The 18,937-nt window shown below is 39.2% G+C and overlaps 1 protein-coding gene across 1 annotated transcript in view; it reads right to left on the bottom strand.

Moving 5' to 3' along the window:
* MED31 (mediator complex subunit 31) overlaps window positions 1-18,937 on the bottom strand; it is a 277,258-nt gene that overhangs the window by 1,830 nt on the left and 256,491 nt on the right. The window contains exons 2-4 of the mRNA XM_075771357.1: window positions 3,817-3,872; window positions 1,066-1,143; window positions 300-396 (exon numbers count right to left, since the gene is read on the bottom strand). Coding sequence (XP_075627472.1) covers window positions 300-396; window positions 1,066-1,143; window positions 3,817-3,826 — 185 coding nt within the window. The 5' untranslated portion in view covers window positions 3,827-3,872. The remainder of the gene's footprint in view (window positions 1-299; window positions 397-1,065; window positions 1,144-3,816; window positions 3,873-18,937) is intronic.

Genomic DNA, 18,937 nt, shown 5'->3' on the forward strand with positions numbered 1-18,937 from the left:
TGGTGAAGTGCAGATACAGGTTATAAAAGGAAGATTCCATGCATGACTCATGAAAAGACAAGTTTTATAATTTTGTCTATTCAAGCATGACTCATGAAAAGACAAGTTTTATAATTTTGCCTATTCTTTCCAACATCTGGACTGTTGGAAACAGGAAAATTTATGTTGCATATAAACACAGTGGGGAGGACAAAGGTAAGGTTACAGGCAGAAATCAAATACCAACATGCTGCTGTACAGTACAGAAGGTAAACATAACATCATTAAAATGCAGAAACCTAAGTGATTGTAACACTTACTTCAGGTATTTTGCATATTCAGGTTCTTTCCAATAAAGTAAGTATTTAAGGTAATTTACAAAAGCTTTATCTTTGAAGTAGCCTCTTTGTGCAAGAACTGAAAGAAAATGACAAGGAATTGTCAGTTAAGGATGCGTGAAAAAAAATCTGCCAAACTTGAAGAATATGTATTCACAAAACCATACAATGAGGCACTTTAGTCAAAACTTTATCATTACAATCAAATTTTTGGTAGTTCAAAATGAAAAAAAAAAAACACAGGGAAAAAGTATGTTTTATGTTACCATACTAGGCACAGTAAACTAGTCTCATCTCCCTTACAGTATGTATCTTTCATACAACAGCAAGGAAGAAAACAGCTTTTTGAAACAGGAAATTTTGACTGTAGCATCAAAATTGGCAGGGAATTCAAGAGAATTCAGTATAGTACCTGAAACTATTATTAACATTAGCAAAATTCTGTTTGCAGATAAAGGAATACTGTTAACTTGACATTACTTTTTAATTACAGACTTGAACTTATTTTTTTCTCCACTAGATGCATTTTTTTATTTCAACAAATAAAACATTTTGCATTTAAAAAAACCCCACCTATTAGAAATCTAGATAAATTAAATTATTTACAGACTACCTTTATGCTGTAAAAGACCCATTACCTTTTCTTTGTTTAGCCCTCTTTCTCCCTGTTTAACATTACCAGTAATAATAAACATTATTAAACTATATTAATTCCTCAGGATCCTGATATTTACTTTTAAGTACTCACAGTTGAGGTAATTCGGATTTGCCAGACATTGAACAAACTCTAACTCCAGCTGGAACCGAAGTCGATTTCCTGTATCATCTGATACATGAGAAAAACAGTAACAATTGGACCCACACAATAAATTTGAAAGTAGTTTTCTCAGTTTGAGTCATACAAATAGAGATACCATGTTTAAACAGGAGAAAAAGCAGTAACTTTCCATAATGAATAATGGATTAATTTAGCAAAGCCTTCATTACATGAATCAGTGTTGGGCCTGCATTAATAAATGCACTGGGTTTGGTTTTTTTACAGCCAAGCAAGTGCAAAGAAGAGGAATGCCCACTGACACTGTGTAGAGTGAAGGAAAAGGGAAGAGCAGCAAGCCTGACATATTTCTACAGGGAAAATTAAGGTAAGAATAGGGAACTGCAAACAACCCACTGAAATTCTCCTTGTACGTATTGTTAAAAGCAGGCTGTGCAATCTCCATCCTTGGAGATACTGAAGACCTGACTAGACAAGGTCCTGAGCAATCCAGTCTAAGTGACCCTGCTTTGAGCAGGGGGTTTGACTAGACGATCTCCAAAGGTTCCTTTGCACACAAACTATTCTGAAATTCTGCCAATCAGTCCCTTCTTGAAAGGTGAAATGTGGAAGAACAGCCTACTTACTTGAACCCAATACCAAATCAAAGCTAGATACTGGCAGTTTTTGCCTGTTCAGCAGTAGTCATAAGAAATTCACTTAATTTCTGCCCATGACTATATGAGCTGGGGGCTACCATACCAAAAGACAGGAATAAAGAATCAACTGACTTTCTTATTTTTAGAATCACTCCATCACAGTATCTTCAGTTTATTTTTTTTTAGAGTCACTATATTCTAGAAAAACATCTCTCTTCGCATCTAGGTTGGTTATTACAGATTTTTCCCTCACATATTTTTACTGTATCACCTATATTTGTATTTATTTTTAAATTATTAAATATTTCATTGACAACACAAACTCTAGGGGATCCTGACAGGTAAAAAAAAATCCATGTAAATGATGATTCTATATTTAAAATTATTTTTTTAAAACTACTGAACAGTCATTTTTTAATCTGTTTAAAATAGCCCATAATGCCTTCTTTTAATTTTTGTAGCATCAACCAAGACCAAATAAAATACTGTAAGTGGGAATAATTATTTATGTAATACTTTGTCCTGGTTTGGCAGGGATAGAGATAATTTTCTTCCTAACAGCTGGTATAGTGCTGTGTTTTGGATTCAGGATAAGAATAATGTTGATAAGACACTGATGTTTTTAGTTGTTGCCATGCAGTCAAGGACTTTTCAGCTTCTCATACTGCCCTGCCAACAAGAAGGCAGGGGGCACCCAAGAACCTGGGAGGGGACACGGCCAGGACAGCTGACCCAAACTGGCCAAAGGGATATTCCATACCATATGACTTCATGCTCCGTATATAACTGGGGGTTGGCTGGGAGGCAGGGAAGCTGAGCAACAAGCTGAGCATCAGGCTCTGGGTGGTGAGCAATGTGTGTTAATCACTTGTTTTCTATACTCTTTTATCATTATTCTCTTCCTTTTCTGTCCTATTAAGCTGTCTTTATCTCAACCCATGAGCGCTACCTTTTTCTTTTCAATTCTCTTCCCCCATCCCACTCTGGGGGAAAACGGCTGTGTGGTTGTTTTAACTGCTGGCTGGGTTAAACCATGACACACTTATAAAACTTATGACATAAAAATTAGGTGATAGTAATTTGATAAATTCTATTTGCCATTATATTTTAGTGACAAGTCTCTAATTCCTTAGCGACTCCAGCTCATACCTCAGAGTATTTCCATATTACAGAGAAATGGCTACATCCTTAAAAAAAAATAAGAAACTTGAACAGAGAATACAAGAGCAGTACAATGCAAGTTGAGAACACAGGTAACAACAAGGAGAATGTGTAAGTCAATGATCACGAACACACATCAAACCCTTACTGATGGAAGACAGGCTCTCAATTCTCACAGGTCTGCTGTTACCACTAGAGACCACTCGTTCGCAGGACTGAAGCCAACTTTCAGTTCCCAGCTGTGGCCATCGCCAGACCTTAACACCACGATACACATGCTTCTGAAAAGGCTGCATCTAAACACACCTTTCTTTTCCTAAAAAGCTTTCCAGGCATAGCAACTAACCCACGGCTCGTGGAGAACTGGGAAAACCAACGCTTTCCACAGGAATAAAGATGAAGGACAGGCTGGGGTTGTCTGAAGGCCTTGTGCTCCCAGATTTGCAGCTCTGACTCCTGAATCAAGGGCAAACGTTAAAAACGAGGTTGGGGTGTCATCCGTGGCAAAAACTATTTAAGAATTTTAGGAAAGCAGGATTTAGCTCTGCAACCACAGATGCACCCTCTGATGCCCTCTCGAGAGGGCCTCTGGGAGGATGAGGACTGCGAGTACTTTCAGGAGTGCCACGGACGGCGGCAACGGAGCAAATGGGGTGCGGGACCCAGCCTGACCAGGACAGAAACGGGAAGGCCCGCGGGCGTACGGGGCAGCAGAAGCTTGCCCCAAGCTCCCTTCTCCGAGCCTGCCCAACATCTGCCGCCCGCCAGGGCCGCGCCATGCCGGCCCTGGCTTCCGTGGGCACGACCGCAGGTGGCCCTCTCCCCAGGCCGCAAGCGCTCGGCCTGCCCGCCCCTCGCCGCGCGGTCCCGCCGGATTCAGCACTCCGAGCGCCCGGGAGCGGCAGCGGCAACCGCCACCCCTCACCTGTCTCCATGGCGGCCCGCCAAGCTGCGCTACTCGCCTAGGCACAAAATGGCGACGGAAACAACCGCTGCCGGCGGACGGAAGCTCGGCGGAAAGTAGCACTGAGGCACGCTGGGAAGGCGGTGGCGCCGGTTGCCCGGCAACGGGCAGGGCCGCGGCTCCTCGCTCGGCGCCACCGCCCGTGGGGCGGGGTGTGTGCCCGGGGCCGGCGGGGAGGCGGGGCGGCGAGCAGCGCGGTGAGTTTCGGGCTTCGGGCCTGAGGCGGGCGCGTTGTGGCAGCCTTGGGGGAGCCTTGAGGGCCACCCGAGAGTGGACTCGAGGGCCTCCGTACTCCATCGGCGGAGAGTGGGCAGAGCAGGAACGATCGAGCCGGTACTGCCTTCTCCTCCTGCGCAGGTTTCCTATGGTAAGGGGAGTTCTCGTGACAATTTTCCTTCATCATTCTCAAACGTATGATGACAGGATTTCTCATTCTGCATTAGTTTTTAGATACTGATATGACATCCTTTGGACAAATGCCACTTATTGTAAACTTTCAGTTTCCAAAACATCAGTTCCATCAGTTTCATGAGGGAAATGTACGCTGCTCAGAGGGAGTACTTTCCCTGTAACAATATTACACAGAAACACGTAGATAAGATACATAAAACACATAGACACAGGAATTCGGATTTCGAGTATGACAGGCATCACCTATTTACTGCTGTAGATAAGGGAATACCTCCTGTTGGTTTTAAAGTAGCACAGCATATAATATCTGTAGTTGGAAAGAATATTCAGAAATTTCAATATCAGAATAAAACCCAGCCTGAATATAGTACTGGAAAAATTCCTCCCTTTTCAAGTTGCTCTGCTGTCCTGTGGTTTGCCACAGCTCACTTCAAACTTTGAAGTGGCAGAAGTGAAAAATCAAAGTACTCAGAAATCAATGTACAAACTCCAGTGTATTTCTAAATGACCAAAGTTCAGTTTTGCATCAATCACTTCACTCTGAAAACTTTGCAAGCAAAATGAGTGAACCTCTGAAAACTTTACTACCACCTTTATGTAGTAGTCTCAAAAAATCTGCAAGCTTTCACCATCTGGGAAAAAAAAAAGTCACATGTCCAATGCTAGTTCCAAGAAGATCCAGTGTAGGCATAAAGATAAAATCCTTACGACTACATTTTAATAGGCTAGTTTCCTAACCAAAAAAAAGAATATTCCTTCTAACAATAATATGGCTGGAAAGGTTAGCATTTTGTCAATGTTATCCAGATATTATAAACCAGCCATGTGACCTATCCTCTGGTAGATGAGTAAGGAGGACATTTTAAGAGTTCATTTCAGTTCTGTACTGTCCAAAAGCAATAGCAACAGAATTTCTGGAGATTGGTAGATTAAATGTAACACATCTCCCAGACATTATGGACTTGTTATAAAATGGGTGCAGAAGTCGTTTCCAAATATGGAATCAGTTTGGACCGACACATTGCAAAGTTGGCAGGAAGAAAAGCCTTAAGAACTCATTTCAGTAAATTAGGCACTGATGATATAAAACAAGTGTTCTGTACTTAAAAATCAAGCAGAAAGATTATTTGATCTCTTTATGATCTATATTAAGAGGTTAACTGTACAAAATATTTTAAGTGAGAGTTCAATAAAACTGATTTTTAAAATCACTTTATTAGAGCTAGGGTGCGCCAACAGAAATTAAAATAAGCCAATTAATCCATGAACAGCAGAACTTACAAAATCTCTTTTTCTATGGCTTCTTTCTGTGGAGGTTTTATAAAGTCTAAAATTCTAGCTGAGCTCATGTTAGAGCCCCCTCTCAGTGGAACTGTAGGAGGGGTTGTCTCTAGACAGAGTCTTTGCCTAGAGAGCAGTCTGCCTTAAACTCAATGAATATTTCAAGGCTAGAATTTTTCATTCTACTTACCTGACACTGTTGTTGCTCTTCTGGGATGCAGTGACATGGCTTTAAGTGCTTATTTTTGCCATGGATCTTTGCACTTATGTTTTTATCATTGCTGCCATTAGTGAGTCATCAATCCTCCAGGTTTCTCAGGAAGACCTCATGTTGCAGATTTGAACTGTTCATGCTCTAACATCACAGATTTAATGATGTACAATGTGAGTAAACAATCTTTTGAAGAAAATTAATGTTGGACTAATGATTTGTTCTGTCGTGTAAAGGAACTTTGACTATACAGGCAATTAAGTTCCAATTCCATTAGAAGGTAGCTTTGGAGTCAATGTTGTAGTCATGTTTTTTTTCCCCAGATAGATAAGTGCTTGAGCTGGGAAGGAAAAAAAGAGGATGATCTCGTATTTGTATTTGCAGATCATTCATTTTAACTTTGGACTCGACAAGCTATCATTGATCACTTCCAGAGCAGAAGGAAATGGAAAGGAGAGACTCAACCTTAAAATACTAAACTGTGTTTTGATTTTTTTTTAGCTTCTGCATATTGGACAGAGATGTGAGCTTGGACTTTGTTTTGTTTTTCATAGCAACTTTACAATGAGCCAAGTAGGTTTCAGTCAACCTCTGCACTTAATTCTTCATTCATTAAAAAAATTGTATCAGAGTGAAACCAATAAATAAACAAATGCTCCACAAGTGCAGAGCAGAACTGCACTGTTGCATCAGCACCCTGGAGAGGAGCCCAGCTTCTGAGGTTGTAAATTTGTTCCAGAATTTGTAGTTCTGCCTGGTGTTATACACTAAATTTTCAGAACTTGGTTAAAAGCCCCCATGGTTTAGCACTGTCAAGCTAGCTTAGATTCACTGCTATGACAATTGTAATATTAGGCACTTGTGCAACAGTACACTGTATACAGACTTACCTGAAACCTGACTGGGTTTTTCCTCTTTTTTTTTCTTTTAAGTGATTTGCTATTTTCATTTGTTGAACTATTTTCAGTATCTTAGTTAGCAATTTTCTATAATGCTATCTTTTCCTATGCAGTATGATTTTTTTTTTCTTTTTCCCGTGGGAATTGGGTTACAAAAAACATCTAAAAAGGATTTATGCATAGTTTTTCTTAATAAAATAGGGTTGCTTCTTTTAGACAAGGTTTTAGTGGTTGTGGAATACTACCATTACTATATCAAAACATAACAAGTCACTCCCCAGTAAACACAGACTTTGGGCTAAAAGCAGAGATCAAACAGATCCCATGTGTCTACATTGCTATTCTGGAATGTGATTTCTCTCCCAAGACTGACTTCAGAGGAGAGAATCCTAAAAAAGAATTGGTCACAGGAATAAATTACTGTGTAGGTTTGCCAGAGTTAAGTCAAACATCTCAATTCTTGGCCATCAAAACTAGAACAAAATTGAAAGTCAGGATCATAGTATAATAACTAAGAACATTCTCTAGGAAAAAATGGGATAATTTTTTTTTCTGCTTTTAAATATCAGCTGAGTCAAATTTTCAGGGTATAAGTGTCAAGATGTATGACTGTGAGCCAGGAAGTTTCCATATTTTTGTGAAACCAGAACAATATTGCTGCTTCAGTTTCCCCTTTTATTGGGACTAGGCTGCCATTGCTGCTGTTGTCTGTCTAAAACCTGTTTCTGGAACCTTATTTTTTTCTGAGACATTTTGACAGAGTATGCTAAAATTGCAGTGGATTTATATATAAAACACAGATATATTATCTAACAAACAGAAATAGATGAGATAACGTTTTCTGCCTTAAGCAAATTAAGCTGTTGAAAGTTGAAAACTACATTCAAGAAGTGACACATGGCTGCAGTAGCAATTACAGATAGTAGCTAAGTGACAATAAAATCAAGTTTGTGAATGTCTTCGTAAATGCGATATTTAGGAAAACCACAGACACCGGGATACCGAAAGGTCTTTCTGGGTCCACGAAATAACATAATGTTTCTGTCATCATCGTTTGATCTCAATGTCTGGATTCCAACCCCTTTTTACAACTGCCACACAGAACTTTGGACTTTTTTTAATATTAAATGAAGTATCCTCCATCTTGCCAAAAAAGAAAAAAAAAGTCTGTCCTTTAATATTTGAGATATTATAAAGGCACTTGATTCTTTGGAGGACTCGGAGATTCCATTTCAAATTGATAACAAAATATGTCCTGTAGATAAAGATCTCACATGTTCATGTCTATGACTTAATTCAGAGTTAGTTCTGAGGGCTTAAGGGTGGACACAATTATCTTTTAATTAAAGTTGTCTATCCCAGTCACCTGTAGTGTTCTCCACACTGGATACTTGTAACTGACAAAAATATAATTTTTAGCTGTCTATGCCTTCCACTTAGTTAAGCTTAAATTTTACACTTGTGAATTTCAGAGAATATTAGAAGCTGTAGGCTAGGTTCTGGCATTTTTAGACAGGTTGATTAGTACTGCACTGGCAATAGTGCTTTTTAGAAAATGTAATGGTTTATGATGACAAGTATAATATAACATCACTTGAACTGACATATAGCAACACAGCCATTACATGGAGCCACTTCTGGGACATGGAGGCACCAAGACTCCATTAGACACAGGAGAAAATCAAGTCCTGTCTGAAGTGCTATTAGAGCTTGAAGGTGGACACTGAGGAAGTGAAATGTTACAAAGGGTTTATCTATACCATAGTATAATGCATTGGCATCAGACACAAAAGAAGATCCAGCAAGGCTTCATGATTGAAAACTGATCAAGTGGAACAGTAAGTATTTTATACCCAATGCTTGGAACCCAAGGCATCCCCTTTTGTTCATACATTTACCCATCTGTTTTAGAATAGAGTGCAAACTTGTATTGACATGGATAATGACATCTTAACGGATTTTACCCATAGAATGCAAGACAGAATTCTGCAGACTGGAGAGTATCCTTCTTCAAATATGGTTAAATAACAGAGAACAGAGTATGCATTATGTTATATTTGTAACAAGCCAGCACAAAGTCTGCAATTTTTTTACTCCAATGTTATAATTGTAATTCAATAGAAACAAGATCATAGTTATCAGTGACTGAAACAATTGTCAGAACATATTTAATTAAAGGCTTAACTGTTCACTGAGTTCTATTTTTTGAGGTCAAGAAACTGGCAGGTAATGTGCATTTCAAAAGCCAGTCTATGACAGTCGTGGTAGAACAATCTTCATCTGAAGACTGTTAAACACCATTCAATGGAGCTGTAAATTTGGTGAAATGGTGTAAAACAGACTTAAAAGACTGTGGCTTACTGCAGATGCTGGAATGTGTATTTGTGTGACTATGGTACTCCTCTAGCTTCAGACAACCATTAGAAAGCAAAGAAAAATTCAAGATTAAATGTCTAGTGACAGAATGTATTTTATGTTTTTCTTTAATAAGATGGTTAAAAATACATTAGTCTTCTATTCTTAAGACATCTGGAAGGCAGATGAATTTGAGGTCAGCCATTTGCCAGGAGCAATATGCATTGAATTGAACCTGAGAACAATGGTCTAGAAGAAACATTTTCACAAAGGTATTGCTTGCCATTTGAAGCCTTTTTAGGTGCTCTAGGGAAAGAATTCTGCAGCAAGCCAGATGGGGTCTCATCTGAAGGACCTCTTATCCTGTTGAATGCCAAACAGGCCAGAAACAAACTCATTCCCCAGCAATTAAGGTGTAAAACTTCCCAAGTCTAAGATCCTTAGACAAGCTTGCAGAACAATAAACTGAATGTTCTCTATTTTATAATAGTTGCAAATATGAATAATTTCACTTATTTTCTATTATATTTTGGATTACCATTACAGTTATTTAATTTTCCTAATAATACTCCAATAACAATGTAGTTTGATCCAGTTTCTATGCCATTTCATTTTTTAGGCTCTTCTACTGTGGCACTAAGCAAAAGGGTGTAGGGAAAACACAAGGCAGAAGTATGTATGAAACTAAGGAAATAATTGGCATAAATTTGGAATTAATGAAAAATATATCCCCTTTATTTTATAGTATGTTTTGACTGTGTTCAACAAGTAAGAAACAAATAATTGATTTGGTGCTGAAACTAATAGGTATGATCACATAGACTACAGGTGAGGGCATTTTTCTTAATAATCAGAAGAACAGACGAACAGCTCTGCCAACAGGCATGGCACCATATTCCTTACATGAAAATGTATTTTTTATTTAAAAAAATAGGGAAGTTTCCTGGCACTACAGCTGAGAACGGAAGCTTGAGAATGTGACCTTTTCCTCCAATATAGCCTAAAAGCTCAAGAGCCAGATGAGCCACACACAGAGGTACTGTGAGTAAGTGTAAGTTTTGGATATCTAGGTTTAGTTTGTTTGGATTTGTCTATACCAGACTAGCAGGTAGGGGGGTTTTGTAGATTGTTGTAACTGGCACAAATGTTAATCCTGCATGGTTTTTTGTTTAGTTTGTTTTGGTTTTTTCTATTTCCAAATATGAACAACAGAAATGAGTAGTGGGCTATTGCACAGAGCTTCTCTGACAGCTCAGAGACTGAGTTCTTATGTAGTGAATGGGGTCAAAAACCTCAGGTCTTTCCGGAAGTCTTGAAAGGGGAGGCTGGCATAATGGTCTAGAGAAAGCAAGCTGATGGTAGACAAGCAAGAGCATTCAGTTTATCCTTAAAATGCTGAACGGACCAAACAGCTGGAACCTGAGCTGCAATTTCAGATCTGAAGGAGAGTTAGACTTACCTGGGGCCTGGGCAAATCAGAGCCAGACTTCAAAATGTTGGGCTTGTAGGTGCACTTCAATGGCAGTGGTAACAGAGCATGACAATACATTCCGATGTATGATACTGATTCAGACTCAAGACTGACTTTCCCCAGGTATAAACCGGATGAGCAGCTGAAGTTTATACAAACCTGCTAGTTTGTGTCAGCTAAGGATCGAAGCTATGAAATCCCAGGAATTAAAATTCTGGTAATAAATGAGTAATGTTAATTAAATCATTTGGACTAAATGGAAAACCCAAACCATTTATTTCTAGTTTTTGTATCACCATCTCAACTGCCTGACTTAAGAGAATCAGGGGGGAGAAAAAACAAAAATCACATTCTCCTATTCTTGCACAAGAACATCTAACTATACTAGAAATAGCACTGCAGTTACTTTTACAGATAAAGAAAAGAGACCTGGAAATGCATGGTATCCAATAATGAAAGTATGATCAGTGAGATTCCTTCTTGCTAGCAAGTAAAACTCTAAATATTCTGTTCACTCACCCACAACCTCACCCACTCATGATGAAAATAACTTTAATTCTTGGTCATTGCAAAGGTGGTGCACAAATAGTTACAGTTTCACAGATGCCTACATCAATATTTGGCAACAATATAAACCCTCTCTTTAGCTGCATGCTAGCCAACCTCTCCGGGCTTATACTCAAGATTATACAGCATTCAGGCAAACTAAAGTGCTGAATTGCTTAGGGAGCAAATCTAAATATACCTCCTGTAGACAAGGCCCATAACCTTTGCATGCCAGGCCTACAGCAGACTACATTTGAATGATGTCTAACACGTAAACTTAAGTAACATGAAGTAACCTTAGAGCTCATGAATAACTACACAACAGCATAAAGCATACCTCGACGTTACTTGCATTCCATTCAAAATTTTTTTTTTCTGTATTGCAGAGTTAAAATTTTAATTAAAATATTTTTGAAATTAATTGCCATAAAAACACAGTTTCTCTGGGTGGTTTCTTGACGCTCTCTTAGTTCCTTGCTCATATCTTACAATTAATACCTCTGTTCATTAGCTGTTTTTCCCAGCTCCGTGAAAACAGCCTATTGTTTTTCAATCTATTCCTTTTCCTAGGCCACTTTATGTGTTAAAAAAACAACCACCCCCCAAACAAAAAACAAAAAAAACCCAACAAACAAAAAAACCCCAACTTTTTTTTTATGTACAGTTTTATATAGAACACTACAACTAAGGAAAATGTGAAACTATAACTCTCACTATAATTATAATTTCTGAGGTGCCTGATCTTGCAGTCCTTGAGTTTAACCATTGCAAAAAGAAAAAGGGGGGAAAAGTCTCAAGATCTGATCCTAGGTTATTTTTTGCTTTCTTGTGAGTATATTAAGAACAATATAATACTTTCCATTTCCTTCACTGGGCTTTGGGTCAATCATCACCCCAACTACAAGATTTACTTTCGAAATTCAAGAGGGAAAAGCTGAAAATTTTAGAGCAAGATGAGCATCATGGGATGATCACCTGATAGGCTTTTTCCTTCACCAAGACCTTTTCCACACAGAAAGATACACATATGCTAGGTGAAAAGAAGAGTATCTCCAGTGGTTTCAATGCTCTAGCAGACATGAAGATCCGGTGGTGTTGGAAAGAAATCCAGCCCAAATAAATTCTCAACCTATATAATTTTATTCAATCAGCTTCATCCTTTTTCACCAGGAGGCTGAGGTAATTTTTAAAAAGGAAAGGGAAAAGGGGTGCATGTTGAATAAGTCCTCAGCTGGGATCCAGAGTCACCCTTTTTGATCCATGTAATGGATTCGTCATTTGGCTGAATCTATTCAGTGCTGCTTTCTTCAGTCTCTACGCAGGTGAGCAATTACCACATTATTACTAGAAGATGCTTTGTTGATGCAATACCAGCATTAAAGCTAGCAAGACAGAAAAAAGAAAAGAGGCTGTTAGCATAAGCACTATTTGACCCTAAGTAGTAATGATCTCCATAACGAACACTCTGTGATGGATGTTAGACACCTATTCATGGAGCACTGTTCATTTCACTGGAGACTTACATCTTGACTTTACACCCAGCTGAGTACCTTGGCAATCTTGCAGGGCATTGCTTACTTTTCATTCTTGTCCTTATCCCTACACAAGGGTAAACACTCCCATCTAAGATACCTCAGTGTGCTGTATTATAGCTCCTACTTTACTAGGAGCTACAAACTAAAAGAGGGTAGATTTAGATTAGATGTTAGGAAGAAATTCTGTACTGTGAGGGTGGTGATGCAGTGGAACATGTTGCCCAGAGAAGCTGTGGATGGCCCCTCCCTGGAAGTGTTCAAGGCCAGGTTGGACGGGGCCTTGGGAAACCCAGTCTAGTGGAGGGTGTCCCTGCCCATGGCAGGGGGGGTTGGAACTAGATGATCTTTGAGGTCCCTTCCAACCCAAACCATTCTATGATTCTATGAATGTCTCCCTAGCCATCTAGTGTTGTCACAGCAGTTCTAGGTGCTTTGCATCAGTGTCATCTATGCATCTTCTCTGAAGGCTAGTATTTTGAACAGTTAATGGCAATAATTTTATTTGAAGTGTCATTCTGGGAGCACTAGAACTTAAGAAGCAGATTTCCTATAAGCAAAATTTCTAGTGATGATTTCTGCATAATCAAAATTCTCTTTTTGAGTTTCTCTGTAACTTTTTCCATTGTTAGGGCATAACCAGGTCTCTTTCTTCTCATCAAATACATATTACACAAGACTCTCTCCCCATCCAGGAAACTGGACTGGAATAAGCCAGTAGGTTCTGGAAATATTGGGCCACATGCACTGGCAGTGTAACTGCAAAAGCTGTGTTTCCACTGGTCTGCTGTAGGGACCACAGTGGTCTGTAATTCTGACCATGGAGTGGATGCTGCCTTGTCATTGCAGTCTCTGAATTCCTCCCTGTCAAGAGACCAAGCCTGGACTATACTACCATATGATCACAGCCTGTGCTGAGAGAAGTTCCAGGTAACTTCACCATGAGAAAATTCCTTGATTGTGTACTGGTAGAGACCTCAAAAACTAGCTGTGGAATATGCTCGTCTAGAGATGATGTCAGAAGTGCTGATTTGCCACAAAATTCCAGTTCAGTGAATCTGATACATCAAATTATAGATATTTTAGCTTCTGCCAAAGTCAAAGCCAGACTCTGAGAGACCCTTGTCTGCATTCCCGGTCTTTCAGCTCAAAGACATGGGAGACTGGAAAAACCTTAAAAATACTCAAAGAATCAGTTGATTGTGCTCAGATGATCTAATATTACTCCTTGCTTTGCTTTGCTTGCATGTGCGGCTTTTGCTTTATCTATTAAACTGTCTTTATCTCAACTCACGAGTTTTCTCACTTTTACTCTTCCAATTCTCTCCCCCATCCCACCAAGGGGGAGTAAGCAAGTGGCTGTGTGGGGCTTAGCTGTTGGCTGGGGTTAAACCACGTCAAGGAGCATTCAGAAGTGACAAGAAATGAGAAGAATGTCAGTCCTGCGCACACTTTGAACAGCAGTATTCCTAGAATCTATTCCCAGTTCTGGAAGAATAGTCAAAACAGTCTTTATTCCTAAAATTACTTGCTGCCACCTTCTGAGTGCACAAATTGCAGTAGGAAGTATTATCACAGATGTTCAGACATCATATACATCTTTGGTTAATCTCTTCAGAGGTTTCCATATTCCGTTATTACAGGCCCTTTCTGGTGGAGCTTTACTGCAACAGCTCCAGCACTCACTGCTAAAGGTTTTTATAGTGTGCAGTCTTTTATTTACAGAGTGACCCTGCTAAACAGGCTTTATAAATGCTTCACAAAGCATATGAACCTGGAACTCTCATAACATTAATAAGTATAGGCATTCATGCCTCCCAGTATTTATTGGGGTCTGTTTCTGATCTTTTGACTTCTGCTGGTATGGGACATCAATCTACAGCAGAAAAAAACCCCCAACACTTACCCTTTGTAATTTCCATTCCTTAAATGTTCCTCAGGAGGTAGAGAACCCTGACCTCCTCCCTGACCTTAATTTATTGTGCAGATCCCAACCTACTGATGGATCAATTCGAGTGGAGTGGAGTGGAATGGAGTGGGGGAACTCCACATAGGCAGGATGGCTGCTGCAGTGAGACGTATAAATTAGCAAAAACCTGTGAGGTGTTTAATGAAGGACCCCTGCACCTAATTGACTCTCAGAATGTAGGTCACCATCAATTTAAGTGACCTCAAAATAAATAAAAAAAACCAAGGAGTTGGGCCAAGATCACCCGCCAAAAAATTCAAGATTTATTTATTTGACTGCCCTTCAAACAGGGGTGAAGTTGCTCCCCAGTATGAGCCCCCAGAGAGGTTATTTTAACTTGTGTATTTTCAGTATCCTAGGGTGACATATTCAGATTTGCTCTGTATTGAGCTGACTTACATCTGTAGACAGATACAAATGAAAACAGTCAAAGGTGAGCTCTGAAATGAGGTATCATAAGACAATTGTGTGTGTGTGTGTGGAGGATGCTCCCAGGAAAGTTTAGGTTGGTTTTTCCTCGGTTTTGTTATTCAAAGAGGAGCTAAAGTGTCCTGTGTTCTGCCCACCCCCTATCTCCTGTCCCCACCCCTCTTTTTCAGAGGAAATTCTCTTTTCCCCAATTGAAGATAACTGTTCTTAGTGACATGCACCAAAAAAACCCAACACCTGGGTTTCTGGATTTTGACTGTATAGCCAAGACAAAATATTGACGTAAAATAGATACTTGCTCCAGAAATAATCATTCTTTAATTGAAAGATTTTGTTAACTTTGTTTCTGGTGGAAAATTTGATCTTCAACTGGCTTGCTAAAATATTTGCTAAGACCCAACCCATGTTATTGTTCACAAAGAAAAGTTCACAAATGAAACTACAGCAAACTAGTTTTAGTATCTGGAACATTCAGTTCTTTCAAGAATATGGTCTGTCTATAAAAATAATGTTTTATGAATGCTGCCATGAGGTTCACATTCTGACCTAGAGCAGTTTATGAAAACTCATTGAAGAGCAGTGTGCCAAATAAGGCTAGCGAGTAACTTCACGTGGGTAAATAAAGTGCTGAAGTAAACATGGGAAGGATAACACCTTTTTTCTTACAGAAGAAACAGTCTCTTTCTTATGATCAGAATCTACAGTCCACATTTACACCATAATGAATGGGCAACTATTGACTTACTGCTCCAGAAAAACCTAAATGGGCAAAAAATAGTTTCACTATAGTCAGCTCTATCTTTAGAGCTACCAAACGTTCTTATTAAGCAGTCCCTAATCACCTCAGAGCAGCATGGTATGCCTACCTTTTACTCTCTGCCTCCGAATGGTGAGAGCTGTCCTTGCCTCTATTCCGTATCGGACACAGAAATCCCTTAGAATTTCCCTCTGGAAGAAGCAGGTTCTCCTTCACCATGAAAAGCTACAGGTATTAACTAGCCATGCAAAAGCACAGGATAAATAAGTGTGTTATTTTCAGCATTATCAAGTTCACAGTTGCTACACTGGAATGCTAAATCAGAGATTAAATAATGAAGCATTTGAGAGAAATCTACTACAAAAAGGCAAAGGAACTGTCTGTTGATAAATAGAGTTTACTTTTTAGGTTTATATTCATGTGCAAGTACAAGAAATGGCATAGGGATTTAAGAAGGGGGAAAGGAGGGAACAATAGACATAAGACAAGAAATGCCAGATTCTATCAGCAGGGACTCAGTATTGCTTTGCACTGCAAATTGCTGCACAAAATCACAAGCCAAGACCTCAAAATTGCAAGTCTGCATTTAAAACTAAGTAATTAAAAACCGAAACAGTGAGTTCCTATTACTTATCTTCTGGTTTTTGAGGCTTTAGAGTTGATATTCAAAGACTTTCCTACCATGCTGTCACAGCTTTAGGCTTACTTATTGCTTCCAAGAAAAGTCGGGATTCCTACATGACTCAAAGAGTTAGAACTTCAAGAATCACAGCAAATTTCATACAATTTGATTGAACTCACAGACTTTAGCAACATAGCTTGTTCATTAGTTAGGCAAACCATTTAATCTTTGTCTTCATGCATGAATTAGCAGGACATATTTCTAACTAGTTTTACAGGTTGATAAGCATGAAATACAACATTTCAGACTGGAACAGAAAAGTTAAGCAAGTTCGAGTAGAGTCCAAAAAAAGCCTTAATAAACCAGTTTTTCAGATTCTAGCTTTATGCTCACGCTGTCTCCTTTAATACCTATACTTTTCAAAAGTCTTTTCACACAGTTTCCCAGACTAGTTTATACACTTAAGCAATCTAGACTCACAGGAAACACTCAGAACAACTTCCTCCCACTTTATATGTATGTGTATAGTATGTATATAATATATACATATAAATGTATAAGCAAAGCCTAGCACACACAGATCTTGGTGGCACTAGAAAGCAGTTGGCCTTAGTTAGCCCACAGTGATTGTCTGTGCAACCCTACTGAAGAGCTCCTAGACATGAGGATTTCAATAGACGTCAGTCTGAAAATAAAGAGATGATTGCCATTAAACAAAACCGTTATGGGCACAAACAAACAAAAGAAACCCATGAACTGTATCACCAGAGTTCAATAAAGGGTCATTTTCATGTTGTCATTTATTAGCTACAAGGCAGTGGTGTAAAATGCTGAGTTCCAGAAAATCTTTAAGCAATCTTTAGGTAACCACTATCTAGATGTAAGTCTTCAAAAATGCTCATCAGCCCTCTAGGACCTTTCATTTTTCTTCCTTGAGTGTTCTGTTGATAGCAGAAGCTGGATTTTAATGGCTGTCCAGGTGAATGTGCATGAAAAAAGCCTCCTGCCAGTTTTGCAAGTGAAAAATTTTGGTAGAATATAAAGTAAGACCAGAGGAGGTATAAAATATATTCCCTAATAACTCTTAACTGGACAGCACCAGGACTTATACAAGAAATGTTAGAATAAAAATCTTAATAAAGAATGTGAATCTTAGTAATGAATAAAACAGTAAACTCGTCCCTCCTCTACAATACCAATTTTTGACAAATTTCTCCCCTTTTCTATTATTGTTATTTACATGAAACTATGTTATGAGACTAGGTTTCCTACGAAACTATTTTTAGGCTTGGCTAGAACATTATTATTCATTGTGCTGGTTTGTCATTAATATTCACCTGTAGCAATTGACACTATCAAGTTGTGGTATTCTGCAAATACTTCTATGGAGCTGACAACTGTGCAAGAGCATCAGGCCCAGGGAAATTCAAGTGCTCTGCTCAAGGACAGGAACATCTTCAGTCATGTCTTGCAAAGCAGATGCAGCCTGTAGTGCATGGCGGGGGCTCTTTATATCACAGACTCTCGTCACAAAGGGCCAGCAAGGATACAAACAAGTGAAGGTCTGGTCTGATGCAGAAGAGCTGCCACTGGCGTGGTTTCTTCTGGACGGAGGAAGACCAGCATCTGCCATTAAATCACGCAGACAAATGCCAAGCCTAGCAAGTGTCCAGTAACAGGCCCGCTGGGATTTTGCTTGCAATGCTACAGAAGTATTGGAGACCTCACCATGACACAACCAGACTGAGCAGTGTGCTAAAGTCACATTACTCACCCACACTGGGAAAAAATTGTGAAAACTCTGTCACTTGATGCAAGTGTTCACGATTCATGACTAACCACTTCTTTCCATATTTAGCACACGACATTTAGGAAAAACAAGATATGTGAAGTATGTAGAAATGGTATAGGATATGTCATTACAAAAAAGAAAGGGTGCTTTTGTGTTAAGGAATCATTGCTGGATTTTGGCTAGGACTGATTCAGTCATCTATTTTTTTTCTGGGCTGATTTTCACCAACTGTGCAATTCCAACACATTGTCAGCAAAGTTTGGTTTTTTTTTGCTACAGCCAGGTTATGCTCTTTCAAGTAGTGACACACCCTGACCTGGAAAACAGAGTCTGAATAAAACAAAGACCGAGGTCAAGTGAGGTCAGAACTCAGCTGAAATGAACCACCCGCTACTCTGAATTCAGCAGATGACACCAGCCAAGGAGATGACCTGTGTAACTGAGCCCTACTTCAAGCTTAGGGCTCAGACAGATCTCTACAGTAGGCCAAAGTACTTAAGAGAAAAGGGGATGACTTTTGCATCCACATTAAGCTTGTGTCTGTTTCTGTCTGGGTGCTTTTTCCAGCTTGGTGACTTCTAGACCATATAGAGAATGCCGAAAAGTTTTTCTTCATTCCACAGATGTCCAACACACAGGCAGGAAATATCTTTGTCCTCTCTTTGTATGTTTTCCTGTAGCTTGGTCATTCAGGAACTCATTCACACATATGTAACCATTCCCAAACAGCCAGTACTTTGTGGGGACTAAGGTCTGCATAGATACATGAACCAGCAGGAACAACCCCTGTGTAATAGCAGCCCATAT

Source organism: Balearica regulorum, chromosome 19 (assembly GCF_011004875.1).
Source record: "Balearica regulorum gibbericeps isolate bBalReg1 chromosome 19, bBalReg1.pri, whole genome shotgun sequence".
In the NCBI taxonomy this organism is placed as follows: Eukaryota; Metazoa; Chordata; class Aves; order Gruiformes; family Gruidae; genus Balearica; species Balearica regulorum.